Here is an 18,368-nt window from a genome sequence, read left to right as displayed (position 1 = left end):
TACGGCATCTTGAGGCTCCTGTCTCCCAAGCCCGCAGCCTGCAGTGGGAAGGCCTCCTCATCCACAAGGTCCTCATGAAACAAACCCTCACATCGATATTCTCCAGGAGGTTCCTGCCTACCCTGCCCCTTCCCTGGATGTTGGCTGTAGGGTACCTGTTGCCTCCCAGCGAGTCCTGGAGGAGCCGGGTGAGCTTGGAGTCCCTGTAGGGCACGTGTACCACCTTCTTGCTCTGGTCCCCCAACGCGCTGATCACGTTGCCCAAGGCCAGCTGCGGGAGACAGACCCTGGCACTTGGGAGGCACTCAGGGAGAGAGGGAGTCGGGACAAGACAGCCCCGAGCCATCTGTACCTGCCTCGATGACCCAGCAGCCCTCAAGCTCCCTCAGAGGGTTTCTAGGCAGATGTGATCATTCAGTGAAATCAGGAACCGGGGCAAGAGTGAGGGTGAAGGACCAAGGGCCTCACAGTAGTGACATATGGGTGCTCTGGGCAGCAACCAACAAGAGGCCCAAGGAGGACAGGGCAGCCAGGGGCCATAGGGTCTGGAGAGGGGCTGAGACTGAGCTGTGCCAGCTGCTGGGGCTGGTGACCCGCCGCGTGTGCCTACCAGGCCGCAGTTGATGGAGATGCCCTCCTTGGCCCGCTCGCCAGTGGCCCCCGTCCGCTTCAGCCGCTCTGAGCCGGCCAGGTCCACAAAGTGAAACTTAGCAGTGAGCGTCTCATACTCACTTGTGGGAGCCGTGCCCTCAGGAAGCCCAGTCACAGCCTCATTCACCTGCAGCAGAAGTTGGCGTCTAAGTCACCTGGCCCTCGCCCCACCTTGCTGCTCCTCTGCTCTCAGCCCTTGTCCTTCAGTACTGCTGCCTGGGGCGCTGTGGGGCCGAGAGCCAGGGAGGCTGCAGGCACCTCTCCCCTTGCACAGGCAGAGCATCTGGCAATGTGCACAGTAATTGCACATGCCCGATTCTCATGCAATCCTCAAAACCATAGAGGCATGGTTACCCCATTGTACAGGTGGGTAACTGAGGCTTAAGGAAAACGAAAAAGAAAAATCAACAAGTGGCAGAGGCAAACCCAGATTTGCTAGTTTCAGATCCACAGCTCCTTCCTCATTTTGCCCTCCTGAGAAGCCCCATAATGCGCCAGCTCCTGGGCCTCTGCGGGCTCCTTACTGGGTCGGGCTGGCTGCACACTCGCATCTGGCACACGTGGATGGTGAAGATGGCGTGTGAGCGGGAGCTCTGCACGTTCATCTGGGTGCTGGCCGTGGTGCGGGACAGGGCCCCCTGCTTCAGGCACTGGATCAGCTGGGGAGGGAGGCATACGTGAGGACAGCAGACCAGCTATGCAGTCGGCCCCTGCCTGTCCCGGACCTTTAGTGAACACTCACCTCCTCCTGGGAGGTGATGAGGCGGGAAGTGACGCCCGTGGTGTAGATGCCACCGTTCCCGTCCTCGTGGATCTTGATGTTGGACCTGCGGTGGCGGGCGTCAGGGTCACGGGTGCTATCAAACAGGTCAAGGATCTCCTCGTTGTAGAGCTGGGCAGGGGCAGAAACAGCTGCTGGGTTCACGTGGCACATAGTGTGGAGCCCCAAGGGGCTTTCCCATGTTTGTAAATCAGCTCCATTTTGCAGATATAGAAACTGAGGCTCTGGGAGGTAACCTGTCAACACTGGTTCCCTCTAGGTTCTAGATTCCATGATCTTTCTCCTGAACAGGTATGAGGGGGGCAGCTGGGTCCTGGGAAGAACTATATTAAGGTTTTGTTTCCACTGCCCAAGCAACCAGCATTCAGCAGCTTTCAGTCTTGGCAAGGGACTAATGACCTAAAGGGGACAAGGGGACTCAACGTCCTAGATGTAAATGAGGAAGATATGACCGAGATTTGGGCAGATCCTATTATGTTGTTACTAGGCTAGGAAAGGGGTAGGGACGTGGTTTCAGATGAGGGAGGGAAAGGCAGAGCTCAGTAGAGACTGATGGTCCCCGGGGGTTGAGATGACAACTACCTCCCAATAGGGAAGGAATGTGGGCATGGAGAGCATGCCCTTGGGGCCTGGCATCCTGGGGAGGGCCTGCAGAGACCACTGGGAGAGGTGACCTGGCCAGGAGCAGTCACCTTATTTTACATGCTCTCAATCTTGGAGATTCCTGTGCTTGGAATCCCTGCAGGGAAAGCTTCACCTGCTGAAGGGTTGGCATATTCTCCAGGCGGGGCGGGGCTGGGGGTGGGGGCTGGGGGATGGGAAAAGGGACAGGGCAGCTTGGTCAGCGGCCAACAGAATCCTGTGGGGGAGGGGCAGACGGCAGCCCTCTGACATCCGAGGCTTTGATGCCTTAAAGAAACAGAAATACTCCACAGGAAGGGGAAGGGGAAACGGAAGGGACTGGTGCAGAGGTGGGTGCCATGGTGTCTGTCTGTCTGTTGAGACAGGCGCACCATCATTTAACCCCTTGTGGTTCCTCCTTTGGCATGAGTTTTCTAGGAACTGCCCTACTCTTTGGGGATTCCCATGGCAATAGGATAGAGGAAAGAAGAAAATAAAGAGATGGAAAAGCTTATAGAGATACACAGCCGTAGGACACACACACACACACACACACACACACAGGCAGTCAATTTATCAGAAGCAAAAAGTCCAGAAGGACAAAGAAAAACTCTCACATCTAAAATACAGGGTCCTCTAAGGGGAAAGCAGTCGCTCTGAGTGCCCAGGAGGGAGAAGCAGTGGTGCGGTGGGCAGGGTGGGCCATGGAAGACCTACAGAGGGCTGGAGCCACATCCCTCCCTCAGAGGACAACCTGGGTACAGTCAGAGCCCAGGGCAGCTCCATACCCAGCAAATGCCCCAGTGCCAGGGGTTGGTGGGGATCTATGGGTTGGAGTTTCAGATGCTGAGAACTGAAGGCACCTGGTTCAAGTGTCCTAAAGGAGGTGCCTGGTCAAGTCAGGCACCTATGAGCAGTACCCAGGTCTACCTGCTTCCTTAGAGACCCTTCTGAGAGGCCCCTTAATAGGCCGAAGATCCCTCCCTCCATCCCCAAAACCCCCAGATGCCAAAATCCTGGCCCTGACACACTGACATTCTCCCAGAGAGAGGCAGGAACTATTGCAAAGAAAAGCTCCTTCTGTTGGACCTTCCTGGCCTGGGGTCAGACAAGACTCAGAGGGTCAGGAAGGACCTCAGGCAGAAAGGGATAGGGCAGGTGCTCTGAGACTGGGGAGCAACCTGGTAGAGCCGAGGAGTTCTCACTATGTGCCAGGCATATGCTTCCGTGTCATCCTTACAAAACTCGTAAGGAAATAGACATTATAGCCACCATTGTGCAGTGGTGACATGATGTGCCCCAGGTTACACAGCTAGTAAGTGTCAGAGCTGAGAATCCGTCAGGGTTTGAAGAGACCTTAAAGGTTCTCTTTGACTCAACCCCCTTCTTCTTTTTTTTTTGTGTTCATTTATTTTTGAGAGAGAGAGAGAGAGAGAGAGAGCGAGAGAGAGAGGATAGGGGCAGAGAGAGGGGAGACACAGAAACCGAAGCAGACTCTAGGCTCTGAGCTGTCAGCACAGAGCCCAACGCAGGGCTCGAACCCACAAACTGTGACATCATGACCTGAGCTGAAGTCGGACGCTTAACTGACTGAGCCACCCAGATGCCCTGACTGAAGCCCCTTCTGACACAGGAAACCACTTAAGAGTGTCCTACCAAGTGGTCTTCTAGCTCTTGCTTGGATGTTTCCAGCAGCAGGATATTTATCAGCTATAGGTGCTGCCACAGCTTCCTAGGCTCATTCCACTGTCCTGGGGGTAAGCCCAGCTTCCATGGTCTTGCTGTCCCAAGTCTCCCTCCTGCCAACCCTACGAGGCCACAGTACCTCCAGGAACTGAGCGCTGACTTTGAACTCAGGCCCAGCCACACCCTGCTCCTGTGCCCGCCGTTTCCGCTCAGCAATGCCCCCAAAGAGGTGTGCGATGGCCCTCGGAATGATGCCTTGCTCCTCCTCCGATGTTGCCGTGTCGAAGCCAGTGCCCATAGTGTACGTCTTCCCGGCCCCTGTCTGCACCCGCAAAGATGGAAGGAGGTGTTAGACAGCACCCTCTGGGGGACATCAGCAAGCCCTGGACCCCAGGCCGGGCAGAATTCCTTACCATTCAACTCCCAGCCTGGGTCACCTGTCCCTCCTGGCCCCTCCCTCCTCCCTCAGCCACACCCTGTGGAAGTCTCCTCTGACAGCCTCCCTCCCATAGCTAGCCAGGCTGCAGCATCCTCAGACAACAGACAAAACCATGGCTCCACTGCCACTGCTCTGAGGGGGCAGGGCTCTCTCTTCCACCGGGTGGGGTGATGGGGGTCAGAGTGGCCCTTGGTGGGAGTGGAGGCGGCTTACCTGCCCATAGGCCAGCACTGTGGCATTGTAGCCCTCGAAACAGCCCTCGATGAGCTTGCTCACACAGGTCGAATAGATCTGTTCCTGCCAGGTGTCCAGGTCGAAGACAAAGTCATAGGTGAAGGCCTTGTCCTTCCCCAGAAGGACCTGGGGCTCCCCCGGGGTGACAGAAGTGCAGATGTGACAGCCCTCAATCTTCTCCTTTGACAGCTGGGGCCGAATCCTGCCGGGGACGGGGAGAGCCCCAGGTCGGACCCAGCTGGCAGGGGAGTGCTGTGGCCCCCCGCTCCCCCTCACCTGCCTGCCAAGCCTCCCCTTCCCCCAGACCCCCCCACAGCCCCCACAAACTGGAGGAGAAGGAAGGAAGCTTAGGAGCCTCCCCAGGGATGGAGGCAACTTTTGTAATAATACCACAATAGTAATAATAATATCAATATTATATCAAATATAATATCAATATCAATAAAAATATCACCCAAACATTTATTGAGCAGTAGCTAATACTTATTGAGCACTGTATATATTGGATCTGTGTTAAAAGTATTTTACCTAAATGAGTTTATGTCTTCTTCACTATAAATCTGTGAGGTGTGTATCTGCTTGATTTTACAGATGTGAAAACTGAGGCCGAGGGACTTGAAGTGACTTGCCTAAGGTTGTCCAGTGGGATATGACAGAACAAAACCCACGTCCGACATTAAAGCACACACTCCTGATTGAGCGGAGAGCCCTAGAATTAGTGTCCCGCAGATCAGGAAGAGAAGACAGCTTGCCCCCTGCTGGGGAGGTAAGGCTCAGCACCTGGCTGGGGACCGGAGGGACAGGCCTGGCTGCTCCCCTCAGGACTGAATTAAAGAGCAAACCTGAGCCTCTGCTAAGGCCTGTAGGGGCTGCAACAGTCCCCCAGCTGCAGAGCCCCCTCTCAGATGCCAGAGCCTGGCAGAACATTCTTAGGCACCAGCTCTGGTTCCTCTCCAGGAGCCAAGGGGGACAGGCCAAACACAGCCCTGACAGAGCAGGCCAAGTCAAAAGTCAAAGTCCGCTGAGAAGGGCAGAGACCTCTAGAAGGGATACTAGGCCCTGCCACAGGCCTGGATCCCAATCCCAGATCCTGCTGGGATCCCTTATAATGAGGAAAAGTGGCACCAGGGCTGGGTGGGAGCCAGCCACAGATAGGGCTATCTCCATCCAGCCACCTCTTCTCCCTCTTCCAAGCAGCCATTGCCATGGCAAGGTCCCCATGGCAACCAAGTGTGAGTCAGTGAGCATGCGCTGTAGGGACTGGCAGAAAAGCACTTCCCAAATGCCTAAAGTAAAAGGGGGGTGGGTTAGGCGCTGTCGCTCATGGGCTCACACAAGCCAGCCCTATCAGCCAGGCGCTTACAATGAGCTGCTTGTCAGGCTCCCTTTTCCAAAGCCAACATTTACCAAGAGAAGAAAAGAATGAGCGGGCCAGGCCAGCATGCATCCAGGGCCCAGGCAGGGGCGCCTAGCCACAGAGCCAGGGCCACCAAGTCGCCATCCTGTCCCTTCTAGGGCTGCCCCGGCCCCCAAGGCCCACTCAGAGCTGCAGGCCAGGGGAGATGCTCCCGTCAGCCTGTTGCCTGCACTTTGCTGCTAGAGGGTCAAAGGGCACTGGGAGGAGGCAGGGCAGCTCCCTGGAGGAGGGTTTGGGGAAGTTAGCTACACCAGGCCCAGTCCACACCACAGATGGTGGCCTGGGTTTTCTTCAGAAGTGTTTTCCCTTAGGCGTCAACAGGTTCTCATAGGCCAGCGGCTCTCCCCTCGCCGAGGCTGCCGGCAACGGGAGGTTACCACCTTCGTCCCCCCTATCCAGCTGTTCCAGGTCAAGTCGAAATTAGAACTCAGCTTCCCAGTCTCCCCACTGAACTGTTTTCTGACTGAGAAGGGAGCAGCTGATACTCGCTCATCCTGTCTAGACGTGCAGACTAGCACTTGACCCACACCAGGAGGAGGACTGGCCCAGCGATTCTACCTTGACCACTAAGGGTGGCACTTGACACACGCATTCACACTCACTCTATGCCAGGGGGTGTCTAAGCATATGGACATTTACTACCTCTTGATCCTCAAGAGAACATCTGAGGTGAATACCGCCATCCCCATTTGTAGAGGAGGAAACGACATGATGCCCGGCTAGTCACAGACAGCGAGGAGCAGAGTGGGGGTTCGAACCATGGGTGTGCTCGGCCTCTTCAACACTTCTGTGCTGCGGTGTCAGTAAGGGCAGGGCTCAGCGGGCCGGGGTGGGGGAAGAGTGGCTCAGATACACAGGGAGACAGATAGCACCTCCAGAGGAGGGGAGTGCCACTGCTCACAAGGCACCAGGTAGGTACCTGGGACTCTGGCCCTCAGACCTGGCTCTGCCTCTGGGCCCATGGGACCCAGGGCCAAACACTTACTGCCCAGGGCGTCCAGATGTTCCCCGGTGAGCCCAGGGGCTGGCCTGGGAAGGCTCCGAGGAGTTTCTAGCATTGCTGGCGAGCACTAACTCCGGAAGACACCCTCCCTACCATGTGGGCTGCTTGTGATAGGATTTCTGGATCCAATTCAAATACCATTTAATTACTCCAGGCAGATGGCACTGCTGATGATTGGAGGAAATCGAATCAGGATCCCTGGAGACAGTGAGAGCAGGGGAGGGGGAGCAGCAGCCCTGCCTGTCAGGGCCCATCAGTGTGGGGGGGAGGGGCAGTTTCTCCTTCAACGACCACTCCCCAGAACACTGGGGAGCCCACCTGCCAAGAACAAGAGAGCTAACAGAAGAGCAGTCTGGGAAAGAGGATGTCGAAGAGGCGTTCCAGAATTTGGGGTCCAGGAATTGTGGAGTCAGTTAGGCATTCCCCTTGGGGTCTTTATCCTGGGATGTGAGGCCCAGCACATCTTGATGTGGGGGTCCTCTGAGGTCGACACCAGCCAGCCCCAGGGTGGCTCCCTGTAGGCACCAGGGTGCTTTGCAGGGTGCAGATGGTGAGCAATGTTACTCAGAGAAAAGGGTACAAGCTGGGGGACAGAGGACATGGGCTCAGAAAGAGTCACTAACTCCCAAAGCAACTGACCCGGAAAAGGGAGACAGTGTTGGTCCTAGGAATGGGACTTGAATGGGTAGCTAGAGGTGGAAGCAAAAGAGAATTAAGATTTTATATATGCTAGCTGGGCCAGGCACCCGCCACAGACTAGCTCACTTGAGTGATGCAATGAACTAAGGATTTCAATGCCCATTTTCCAGAGAGGAAAGTTGAGGCTTGAAGTGGTTAGGTCACACACAGAGTAAATACAGTGAAGTTGGGTACCAATTCCTGCTCTGCTTGACTATGAAGCCTGCAGTCTGTTCTGCTTCTCCAGCTACCTCCTGCCCGGGGAAACTCTCAATCCCCAAATCAATAGATAAGCTTCCTCCCACAGCACCACCATTAGAGACAGGGAGGCACTCTGGAAGGAATCCTGCTACATCTGTCTGCTCATGCATGACCCTGGCCAGGCACCAGGCTGGCCCTGCCTTCAGGGCTTGCAATCCAGCAGGGGCAGACATTGTGTCTCAGCTGTCTGGGAGTTCACTCCTCACCACCCAGTGTAGCATTCAAACCTACATCCCACAGGTAGGAGACCAGAGGGCTGGGAGATAGAGTCCGAGGTCCTTGACAAGGCTCGGCCCCCACTCTCTTCTTATTCGTGAGCCCCTGCTTCCTCCTGTGTCACCTAGAAGATCTCTTCCCAGTTTTAACTTTCTAGGAACTCCATCACCTTCCCCTCCAGCAGCCTCCCCTCCTGGCCCCACCCTGGGTGAGGTCACTTCTATGGGCTGCCCTTAGCCAACTCCACCCTGCCCTGCCCGAGGCTTTCTAGTTACTGCAGGGTGGAAGGGATAGGAGTCTGGCACAGCCTTGTTCCTCCTGGCGGGCATGGGAGGGGGGATCGGGGATGGAAACCAATTTCTAGGGTCTTCCAAGTAAACTACAGACTCCAGGAGCTGTGGACCAGATCCAGGACTAGGATGAGGGGAGTGAGGTATTCGCCACAAGTGCAAAAGTTAAGGGGGTATGAAAAAACTCAGTAATCAAGATAAACTATAATTTAATGCAATCTTTGAGAAACTCCAATCGGCAGACAATGGCCCGCGGGGCCAGCCCTGCGTTTGTGGACCACACATCCAATGTCATTTCTGTCCGGGGACCACTAGAAGCGCACCCAGGGAGCCCCTCACCCCAGGCCCTACCCCTACAAAGCCTCGCTCCATCGCTTCTCAAGGTCCGGGCAGGGAGGGAAGGGGGCGGGCCGGACAGCCCCGCGCAGAAAGGCTCCCGGAACCTCCCGGAACAGAGCCGGGTCTATTCGCCGCTTGGCAACCCGCAGACCGAGCGGCGGTGGGAGCGGGCGCGAGAGCGAAGAGAGAGGGCCCAGGGCTTTTCAGAGGCAGGATCTGGCACGGGCGCGTGGCCGCTGGGCTTCCTCTGCTCACAATTGAGCAGGGACTGGTGTGATGTGGGAGGGTATTTTAATATCCTTCCCCCACCGCCGGAGAGATGTGCACCGGCCGAGGGACGCGCAGGCGGCTCGGGGTCGGCCCCCCACCCGTCGGTGCCCACGGCGGCGGCGGGACAAAGGCCGCGAACCCGAGCCCGGCGCTGCGGGAAGAGCTGAGGTCAGCGGTTCCTCAGCTCTTTGGGAAGCCAGGAGGACGGGGCGGAAGGGGAGGACAGAGAGGAGACGGGGGGGGGGGGGGGGGGGGGGGGGGGGGGATGCTGAGAGACTGCCAAGGAGAAAACCAAGGAGAAAAGCTCCCTCGACGAAGGGTAGCTTGCCCTGAGCCCCCACACCCTGCCCCGCGGCTTAGGAGGGGGAGGATGAGGCTAGCTCCCCTCGCCCACCCCCCCCCCACCCCCCCCCCCCCGCCCCTTCCTCAGTGACATCACACAGAGCCAGCCAGTTACCCCCAGGGGCTCCGCCCAGTGACTTGGGCTCCTAAGGGTTGGCTCCGCATCTCAGGTGAAATTAGTCCCACCCCATCAGCTGGCTAGGGCCCTTCCCTGGGCTCTTAACTTGAATTGCCCCCCAGTTAGGAGCTCAGTCCCCGGAGCTCTTAAGGGTGCTTTCTATTTGAAGAGTCTCGTCACCGAGAGGTAACAGCCTGTGATATTAAAATAACTAATCAAGAACTAACTGTTCCAGAGTGCTAGAAAATTCTTGCAATTGTGGTGTATGGTCTGTGATTCCTGACGCCTTTCTTTGCTGGCACCTGGAACCCCTTTACATCGCGGCTTACTCAACTCCTCCAGTTAGTAACAACCACCATTCTATGGGGCAAGACTGCCTCTTTGCTGGACACTGTACCCACAATGCTTTTGCACATTAGATCATTCTTCATTCTAATGCCCCTAATTTACAAATGAGACTTCAGAGGAAATTAACTGGGCTCAAGGTCACATAGCTGATAAAGAACAAGCTCTTCTAGGAAGACTACCTTTACTAGCCATCAGCCCCAAAGATTCAGTCCAGGAGGAGAGCTGGAGAGTACTAGTATGTTAGCAGCTATGCTTGTGAGTAATTTGCACTCTGGGGACTTCCAGGCTGGGAGACACCCTCCCGCCAGGCTCTGCCTCAAACGCTTGGAGAAGAACCAGGGTCTTGGACTGGAATCACCCCTCAGATGGCCGACATAACCAGCGTAAGTAGTCCCTCTGGAAGAGACCCCAGGGGGAATAAGCCTATCTGCTTTTATCTTCTATAGGACCCTTAATGGCGTTCTGGAATCCTGAAAAGCAGCCCCCAGAGGCTAGTGGAACAGCCCAGGGAGAAATGCAGAATGAGGAAGTTCATTGCCTGGTCTCTAGGTGTGCTGCCCTCAAGCCTGAGATTGGGCAGATGCCACGACCTCCCTTCTGCCCAGCCCCAAGCGGTCTGCCTGGCTCCAACCACAGGGCAGCACGGGTAAACTGGAACTGAGCTGTTGTGTGCAAGTGTGGGTGGGGGGCAGGGAGCACAGAGAAGAGCACTGGGACTCCTAGTCTGCCTGGCACACCGAGTCACTTAGCCATGCTGTGACCTGCCGGGGACCAGCTCTTCTTCAGCAGTGACAGAGCCAGATCAAAGGGGACCTCAGCTACAGCAGGAGGGATTTAGATAAGCTAGCAAAAAGAACTTCCTGCCTGCAAAGATTGTTAAGCCCTGGAAAGGGGAGCCTGGGAGTCTGTGGAATCTTTTTGCTCCGAAATCATAGTCACTGGTATCACTGTGGCTTCTTCCGTGCCGTGTCTGATAAGGACAAACAAACCCTGACATTTTTTGAGAACCTATGTGTCAAGCTCATTTACATACATGAACACATGTAATGTGTTAGGACCACCCTGTGAAGCAAGGGCCATTCCCCCCCCATTTTACTGAGGCTCAGAAGGTGAAATTTCACAAGCCCAAAGTCACACAATTCATAAGGGTGGAAATGAAATTCAAACCAAAGCTGACTCTGCCCAATCCCACTGCATCTACTGAGCAACCCGGCACCAGGGCAGGAGAGAGGTCGGACTGGAGAAAAATGATCCCCTCCGAGAATCTCCGGACTGATCCTACCAACAGCTGCCAGCAGCACCACGAGCAGTCTGTTGGGAAAGCATTTTTCCCCGTTTTGTAGTTAAGAAAGCCGAAGCCTAGAGCATGGAGAAGCACGGAGACAAGAGCCCAGGAGGCTGCTTCCCTGCCAGAGGAAGGCAGCTCCCCTCTGCAGCAGAAACAGGGCGTCTACACCCCCACTCTAATGAGCATCCTCTCCCCCTCCTCCCCGTGGCAGCCTGCCAGCTCTGGGGAAGGCGGCTGGAAGCAAAATCCTGCTCTCTCAGGGGAGTCTGGCTCCCAGACACCCGGGGGCTTTTAGCTGACTTAGCCCGGAGAAGGCGTCTTCCCCTAGAGGCCACTCCTCTCCAAAATAGGGTGGTGAGACCCAATTTAGAGTGCTGGCTCTTGTAGCTGCAGGGATACCGAGTGGGGGGCCACCAGAGCCCTGCGACTGCCAGAGGGTCTCGTCGCCCTGTCACTGGACCTTCTCCTGGCCTCTCAGACCCTCCCCCAGCACTGCCTGAGACTGCCCTCAGGGAGAAGACACGGAACCCCTAAACAAGAAGGCTTTGTACTGTGGGGTCTGAAAGCATGGGTTTATGAGGCCCTAGCAGATCTGGTGAAATGGGCCTGTCAACCCTCTGTGCTTGACCTCTGCCCCCAAATATGTTCCCAAGTGCACAGGGAGAGGGTGCCGACACTCCAAGAAAACCTATAGGAAGCCTTGGGGTGTCAATTCAGGGCACCTGGGGTTCAGCCTCCACTCCTTCCTCACATGTCCTTGACCTTTCTCTTTTAGTTCATCCAAGTCCTGGCCACTGGCTTCTGAGTAACAACCAGGGGCAGGCAGTCTGACAGGGGAGGGAACCTGGGGAGTCTTGTTCGTGGCCCCCAGGGCATCACGATCTCAGCCGTGCCCCAGCAGAAGCGGGGTGAGGTGTCAGAGGCTGGGGAGCGGAGATGCCAGGAGAAGCTGAGGGAGGGGGCCGGGCCCTGTCCTGAGCTGGAAAGATGAACAGGCTGGGCTGTGAGCAGTGGCCAGGGCTTCCTGCCAGGGGCCAGGTCTGCCCCCACCCCCTGCAGGGGCCCGGGAAGAGGGGTGAGCGCAGCGCAGGGAACATCTGCTCTTCTGCGCTCCAGCATGGCTCTCCCTGTCCACTCCCTTCTCAGGGCATCTGGCAGGGGTTTCCCATGACCTCCCAGGAGACAGGAGACTCTGCAGAGTGGGGCTGAGTGGGGAGTGCCCAGAGCTGTGATGGCATGTGCATCACATGGAGGACAGCTCAGTGTGAACTGGGCCCTGGGGACCCTCCCCTGCTGAGGAATGCGGAGTGACAGGCGGCTGGCCTCCTCCAAGCAGCTGGCTATGGAGCACAGTGAGCCTCTCCCCCAGCATGTTGTCCCTGGTCCTCGGTCCTCAGCCCTCAGTCCCTGCTGCCAGGCCCTCCTCAGTGCACCTTAACTCCAGTTTCAGGCAGGACCAGCCAGCCTAGAGAAAGGACAGGTGGCCTCCACCACTGCTCCGATGGTGGGCTTCTACCCAGCAAGGTAGAGGGATAGGAACTCAGATATTTGGGGACAGGGGACCATGGCACTGCCTCCCTTCCACAGCCCAGAACAGCCAGAGGTGAAAGAAGTATTCCAGAGGTCAGAACACGGCTACCAGCCGTGCTGTCACCTGCCGTGGGGGCTTCACAGCCCCTCCCACAGAGCTCCACAGCCCCCACGCCCATAGGGATGGAGCGGTAATTCTCTGGGACCAATGTCCACCAGTCCCAGCCTGGCTCCCCTCCCAGGGCACGGAAGCATCCTCTCCTACCCAGCCTAGCAGCCTCTCAGTGTCCCTCTGGCTTTCCTCAACAGGCCGTATGTCTAGAAGGCAAAATGAGAGAAGAGACCCAAGATACCTGAGGTTCTGCCCTGTGACTGGTGTGGGGGTGTATAGGGGTAGCAAGAGGCAATGTGGCTGCCCCCAGAACTTCCTTTCCTAGAGAGTGTCAAGATGGAACTCAGGCAGGAAAACAAATTCTAGGGACCGCTGCAGGGATCTAAGGAAAGAGAGAACGGATGGACGCATACCCAGCAGGAAGGGAGAAGCTCCCCAAACACACCAACAGCATGGACATGGAGGGAGTAAACAGCTAGGACATGGAGGGGACAGGCAGCCCCAGGCTAAGCAACCCCAGAAAGGGAAATCCAGACCATGTCCCCTTGGTGGACATCTGCATAGTACCAAATGCCTTCCTAGGTGCTTTTCTCGCATTGTGGTTATGGCAATCAGCGCGGAATGGCGTATGAAGAAATTGAGGCAAAGAGCTAATTAGAGCTGTGTTGGGAGGCAGCTTAGAGCAGTCTAAGGAGCATGTGCTTGGAAGTGAAGGTGCCCTGGGTTCAGATCCAGACTCCTCCATTCACTGGCTATGAGCGTTCGCTCATCTATAAGATGAGAAAAACATCAGTCAGCTGGTGGGGCTCCAGGTGGGGAGAGTGGGACAATGTAGGCACACTGCCTGGCACAGGGCATGTGTTCAAGAGGTACTGCTTAGCCACCTTCCAGTTCAGTCTCCTTTCCACCTTGGCATGCTTTCTGCTATAAATAAGTGGAAGGAAGGAGGGAGGAGAGGGAGGGAGGGAGGGAGGGAGGGAGGGAGGGAGGGAGGAAGGAAGGAAGGAAGGAAGGAAGGAAGGAAGGGGAGGGAGGGAGGAAGGAAGGAAGGAAGGAAGGAAGGAAGGAAGGAAGGAAGGAAGGAAGGAAGGGGAGGGAGGGAGGAAGGAAGGAAGGAAGGAAGGAAGGAAGGAAGGAAGGAAGGGGAGGGAGGGAGAGAGAGGGAGGGGGAGGAGGTTCGAGGCGAACTCTTCATTGTACCTAACACTCTCTGTAGCTCAAACCAGACACCTCATAAGTATGCTTTAAGTTAAAACTTATTTTCAAAACATTTTATTCACATAAATAATTCCTCAGGAGTCCACCCTTTATGGGCTATATGCCTTCTGCTTCATCCAAACCACTGCTCTTCACAAATGAACAAATTGTTCCTGTTCTACAGTGGGTGAAACCGAAGCCCAGAAGGACAAACAGAAAAAAAGCCCCATGACCCAGCCAATGGGTGAACTGCACTGGCCCCAGTCCTGCCTTTTGCCCCCAGAACTGGAAGGGTAAGGGTGCCAGGCTCATGTCACCTCTGCCACTTCCTTAGCCCCTGCCCCACCCCATCTTTGCTCTGAGGTTTTCAAAAGCTGAGATCCAATCAGCTTCAAGGTAGTCAGGCAGGCTGGCTGGGTGGTGGAGGGGGTCGGTTTCCGGGGCCTGTGGTTACTACACTCTACTTCCTTGTGATGACATAAGCCCTATTTCTGCAGCAGGAGGCCACCACTAAGATTCTCAGGTCTCCATGCAGAGGAGGTCCTGTCTGAGCCTGGGTTCCCCAGATCTATAACCTGGGCAGCATGGGACACAGCTGGCATTGATTGGCACTGAACAGCCTTGGGCTGTCAGAGTGGAGAAGGGGGACTCTGAAGGCACCCTCACATAGTCTTTTCGGTCTTCTCCGGTCTCTTTGTCCCAAGCCATCAATTCTTGTGATTCAACATTTATACAGACATTGACCAAGATTTCAGGGCAGCCTGAAGCTACAGGAATAACGACAGGTAGAGAACCCAAATGAGAGAGGACAGAGGTGCAATCTAACACTATTCCCTGGGTCCCTGGCTTGTGCCCCCCTCCCCCATCTGCCTCCAGCCCCTGCTCAACGCTGTAGTTTCCATGGATGGATGTAGGACCCATAGAGTCACCTCCTCTCCCCAGTCACTAAAGGAAGGAAGCTAAAGGAAGCCAGGAAAAGATAACAGGGGCACTGAGGGCTCCCCTCATGGTGGGGCTTGAAAGGGTCTTAAACGTACCATGTGACTTGGCTTCCTTCCCCAATTTCAACTTTGTCAACTTGCATTTCTTAACAGCCACCCCTTCCCCTTCTCCCCACATTAGTCAGGTCTGGGTTGCAGCCTGGGGCAGGGCACAGCTCAGCCTCACCTCTCCCAAACATCCATCCTCCCAACCCCCACCCATCCCCAGGTAGAGAGAGGCCCAGGAAGCTGAGTCCTTGTCTACAGGGGATTAATGGATAAAAGGATCACAGGGCAGGCTGGAGGGGCTGGCCTGGGAATCCCTTGGTGCAAAGGCAACTAGCCTGGGTTCAGGGGCACACAGATGGGCCAGACTCTGGGGAGGCCTGGGGTAGGGCTTATAGGGTCTGCTCACACCTAGACCTTCTGCCCTTATCTCACAGCCCCAGGTCCTGAAAGTTTCTACCTATAGCCCTTCCCCAGCCCTGGCCTGCCCTGCAGAGATCTGCAGACAGCCAGCTTTGATCCTCTTGCCAAGGAGATTATAGGGCCAAGAGCCCTGGGCCTGGCACTTCTCACCTAGTCTAAAAGGCCCCGCCAGAACCTCCCCCCTTGCCCACGCACGTGTGTGCACACACGTGCGCACATTCATGTGTGTGTGCGCGCGCACACACACACACACACACACACCAAACCAAGTCTGTCTCATTCTTGGCATCCCTGTCCCAAGAGTTGGACCCAGGGCTCACCATAATATTCTCATGGGGACTCAGAAAGCACTTTGGTTAGATACAAGAAAGGACTTCCAGGAAGTCAGAAAGACAGCAGAACACAGCACCAGGCTGGGCCCTCAGCAGTTCCAAAGCCTTGGCCTTTCGCAGCATGCCCTCCTCCAATACTCTACTCCAGCCCACCACCCAGTCCTTTAGGTGGGACAAGTGGCTTCTAGAGGTGGGGATGGGAGCTTGACGGGGATCCAAAAGTGTGGGGGACTCTCCCCTACAGCTCCTCAGTGGTTACCATCTGCTCCCTGTCCCGGCCGGAGCCCTAATCTGGTCCTCCCCTCAGCTCTCTGATTAGAAACTGGGTTCTGTCCAGGCATTGTCTGCCTTCCACGGCCGGCTGCCCATTGAGGTCTGGCGTGTGCCAGGCTGGGCGCTCACACTGGAGTGGGAGGGGAGAAGTGGACTGAGCCCCCTAAATTAGCCTGGCTCTTCTGATGTTCAAATCTCCCCACCCCTCCATCTGAGATCAGCAACTCGAGGCAAGGAGTGGGGGCCTCTGGACACTACTAGAGCAATCTGAGTGGGAAGCAGAGATGATGTCCATCACCCTAAATAAAGAACTGGGTGCAGTGGGCAGGCACACTCCCTTCTCTGGAAAGGGTCTCAGAAACCTTCCATTGGCTGTGCTAAGAAGGCAACCCCAGCTCTTCCTCTCTCCACTGCACAAAGTGCCAATCACACACTTCACCATTCCTCAGTCTGGCCCAGGGAGGCTGATGGTGGTGGCGGTACAGGGGGCTTTGTTTGGCCCTCTCCTATAAGATGAAGTCTAAAGGAAAGCCCCCATGGGAGGAGCGAGCACCCTATGTCCCTTCCTTCCCAGCCCTGGTTCACAGTGAGTGGGGTCAGGGCTTCATTTCCCTTTTATGATGTAGTCGGACTCTCCCGGTCTGCTGCAGATGTCATATTTACATTTCTCACTCCCCCCCCCCCCACCTTCCTCCCTCCCTCCCTCGACCTCCACAGGATCCTGCTGCTGCAATGTCAGCCCCAGCAGCAGCCAGGCCCCGCCCCGGCCAGCCCACCAGGCACCTGCAGGGCTCCTCTTTGTCTCTGGGGCTGCTCAGGGCCAGCAAGGCTGTGTTCAAGTGATGCTGAGGCTGCCTGATGCACGGGTGGGAGGCACCTCAATCTCCCTTCCTTGAGCCCAGAGCCGAGATCAGCAGTCCACTCCTCCTCTCTGGGCTGCGGAGGACTGGCCGGATTGCCTGGGGGGCATCTTCCCGGGGGGGAAGGAGGGGGAAGCTTTTCCATAGTCCTCTCTGGCCCTGTCTAGAGTGACTTCCATGGGCTCTTGGAATCTGGGTCACCTACAACCTAGGGAATCTAGAGATCGGTCTCAGAGACCCACCTTGGAGACTTAGCCTCCATACCCCCACCCCCATCACACAGAGCTGGGGCAGAGATGGGTGTATTTCTCCATCATCTCTGCCTTGGTGACCAGTCCCAGATTGGCACTCTCCCACCAACAGACCCCCTCTCAAAGAGAAAGACGTAAAACAAAAACAGGGAGAGGTGGTGTTGGTGCAAAGCATCTCCACCCAACACAAAGGACACAGATGGCTCAACTTTGCAGTATTCCCTGCCTTGCACCTCTGTGTACCCCTCCCAACAGAAGCTCCCTCCCCCCCCCCAGCCATGTCTTCTCCACACCTCAGTTCTGTCAGGATGTCTCGTCAAGTCCCAGATTAAGTCCATGCACCACCCTACCTCCATTTTATCTGAGTGCCTGAAGATGGGGTATCATTGTCTCACCCTCCTGCCCTCTCAGAGGTAGAACCTCAGATACACCTCTTTCTTCTCCTAGCCCCATCAGCTCTTGGGGACAGGGCCAGCACGTTTTGTCCAAAAGCCCCTGACCCCCCACGGAAGGCCAAGGCACCATCCCAGCCCTTCCATTCGTTCCTGCACTCAATCGATCTTTGTCTGCAAGCCGGTTCCCGGGGCCGGGTGTGCTGCCTTCTCAGCTGGACCAAGGGCACAGAAGTAGCCTACTAGGGTGGATGAAGGGAAATTTCCCCCCTCCAGTATCCCAGTATGAGACAGCAGCCCCAAGGGGAGGCGAAGAGGAAACACACAGACGCTCCGGCCTGGGCCAGGGCTGGGTGTGAAATACCGGATTTCCTTGTTTATTCGATTTTCTGATCATTAAGGGCTCCCAAGAGGGGCCCGAAATTACCACCCAAACAAAGCCACCTTCCAGCCTCCCGCGGGCCGCCGATCCCCTGCGGCAGCCTGTCCAGCTCCCCGCGCCCTCCAGCCCGGCTCAGGCCGACCCCTCCTCCGGCAGTGCGGGCTCCGAATCCAGTGGCGCCCACGCGAGACAAAGCCCGAGCCCCTCCGCGCACGCCCCCTCCCCCCCACCCCCCCACCCCGCCGCCGGTCCCTACCTGACGGCCACCTTGACGCAGCAGTCCCCCTGGCCGGCCATGGTCCTCTGGCTCTAGGGTCTGGGCGTGGATCAGGGGCGGGGGTCTGGGGGCCAATGCCCCAGGCAGCGGCTGCGGCTGCGGCTGAGGGAGGCGGGGGCGCGGGCACGGCTGGCGGAGTCTGCCGCGGCGGCTGGAGGTGACATGCTCGCAGGCGGCAAGCAGAGGGGCTCACCCGCGGCCAGGGGTGGCCCCACGGGGCTGGGCCTGCGCGCCTCCTCGCGCCATCGGGCGACGGCGCGCAGCTAGCTGACAGCCCGCGGCGCGACCCGCCGCTCCCCACGGCGCGGCACACGCGCGCACACACCTCCCACCCTCGCAGCCACCTCCCGCCGCAGAGCGAACAAAGGGGG

The 18,368-nt window shown here is 56.8% G+C and overlaps 1 protein-coding gene and 1 long non-coding RNA gene across 7 annotated transcripts in view; one reads left to right on the top strand and one right to left on the bottom strand.

Annotated features, from left to right (window-relative positions):
- Positions 1–18,368, bottom strand: part of KIF21B (kinesin family member 21B) — a 49,978-nt gene extending 31,610 nt beyond the window's left edge. For 3 of the 6 annotated variants that reach the window (XR_008292994.1, XM_053208917.1, XM_053208918.1), the window contains exons 1-7: positions 17,977–18,367; positions 4,392–4,614; positions 3,879–4,061; positions 1,394–1,543; positions 1,176–1,310; positions 611–778; positions 156–271 (exon numbers count right to left, since the gene is read on the bottom strand). Coding sequence is in view for 2 of the 6 variants with exons in the window: in XM_053208917.1 (XP_053064892.1) it covers positions 156–271; positions 611–778; positions 1,176–1,310; positions 1,394–1,543; positions 3,879–4,061; positions 4,392–4,614; positions 17,977–18,017 (1,016 nt within the window). In the remaining 4 variants the exon portion in view is untranslated. Of the gene's footprint in view, positions 1–155; positions 272–610; positions 779–1,175; positions 1,311–1,393; positions 1,544–3,878; positions 4,062–4,391; positions 4,615–16,618; positions 16,904–17,976 lie in introns of all 6 variants that reach the window. The other 3 variants (XR_008292992.1, XR_008292993.1, XR_008292995.1) reach the window with 2 other exon arrangements.
- On the top strand, positions 9,317–10,701 carry LOC113603879 (uncharacterized). The gene is made up of 2 exons (XR_003425646.2): positions 9,317–9,532; positions 10,141–10,701. It is a non-coding gene; the product is annotated as an uncharacterized LOC113603879 (long non-coding RNA).

Source organism: Acinonyx jubatus, chromosome E4 (genome assembly GCF_027475565.1).
Source record: "Acinonyx jubatus isolate Ajub_Pintada_27869175 chromosome E4, VMU_Ajub_asm_v1.0, whole genome shotgun sequence".
Taxonomy (NCBI): Eukaryota; Metazoa; Chordata; class Mammalia; order Carnivora; family Felidae; genus Acinonyx; species Acinonyx jubatus.
Note: the sequence above shows the minus strand (reverse complement) of the source record. Positions and strands in the feature narration are given on the sequence as shown.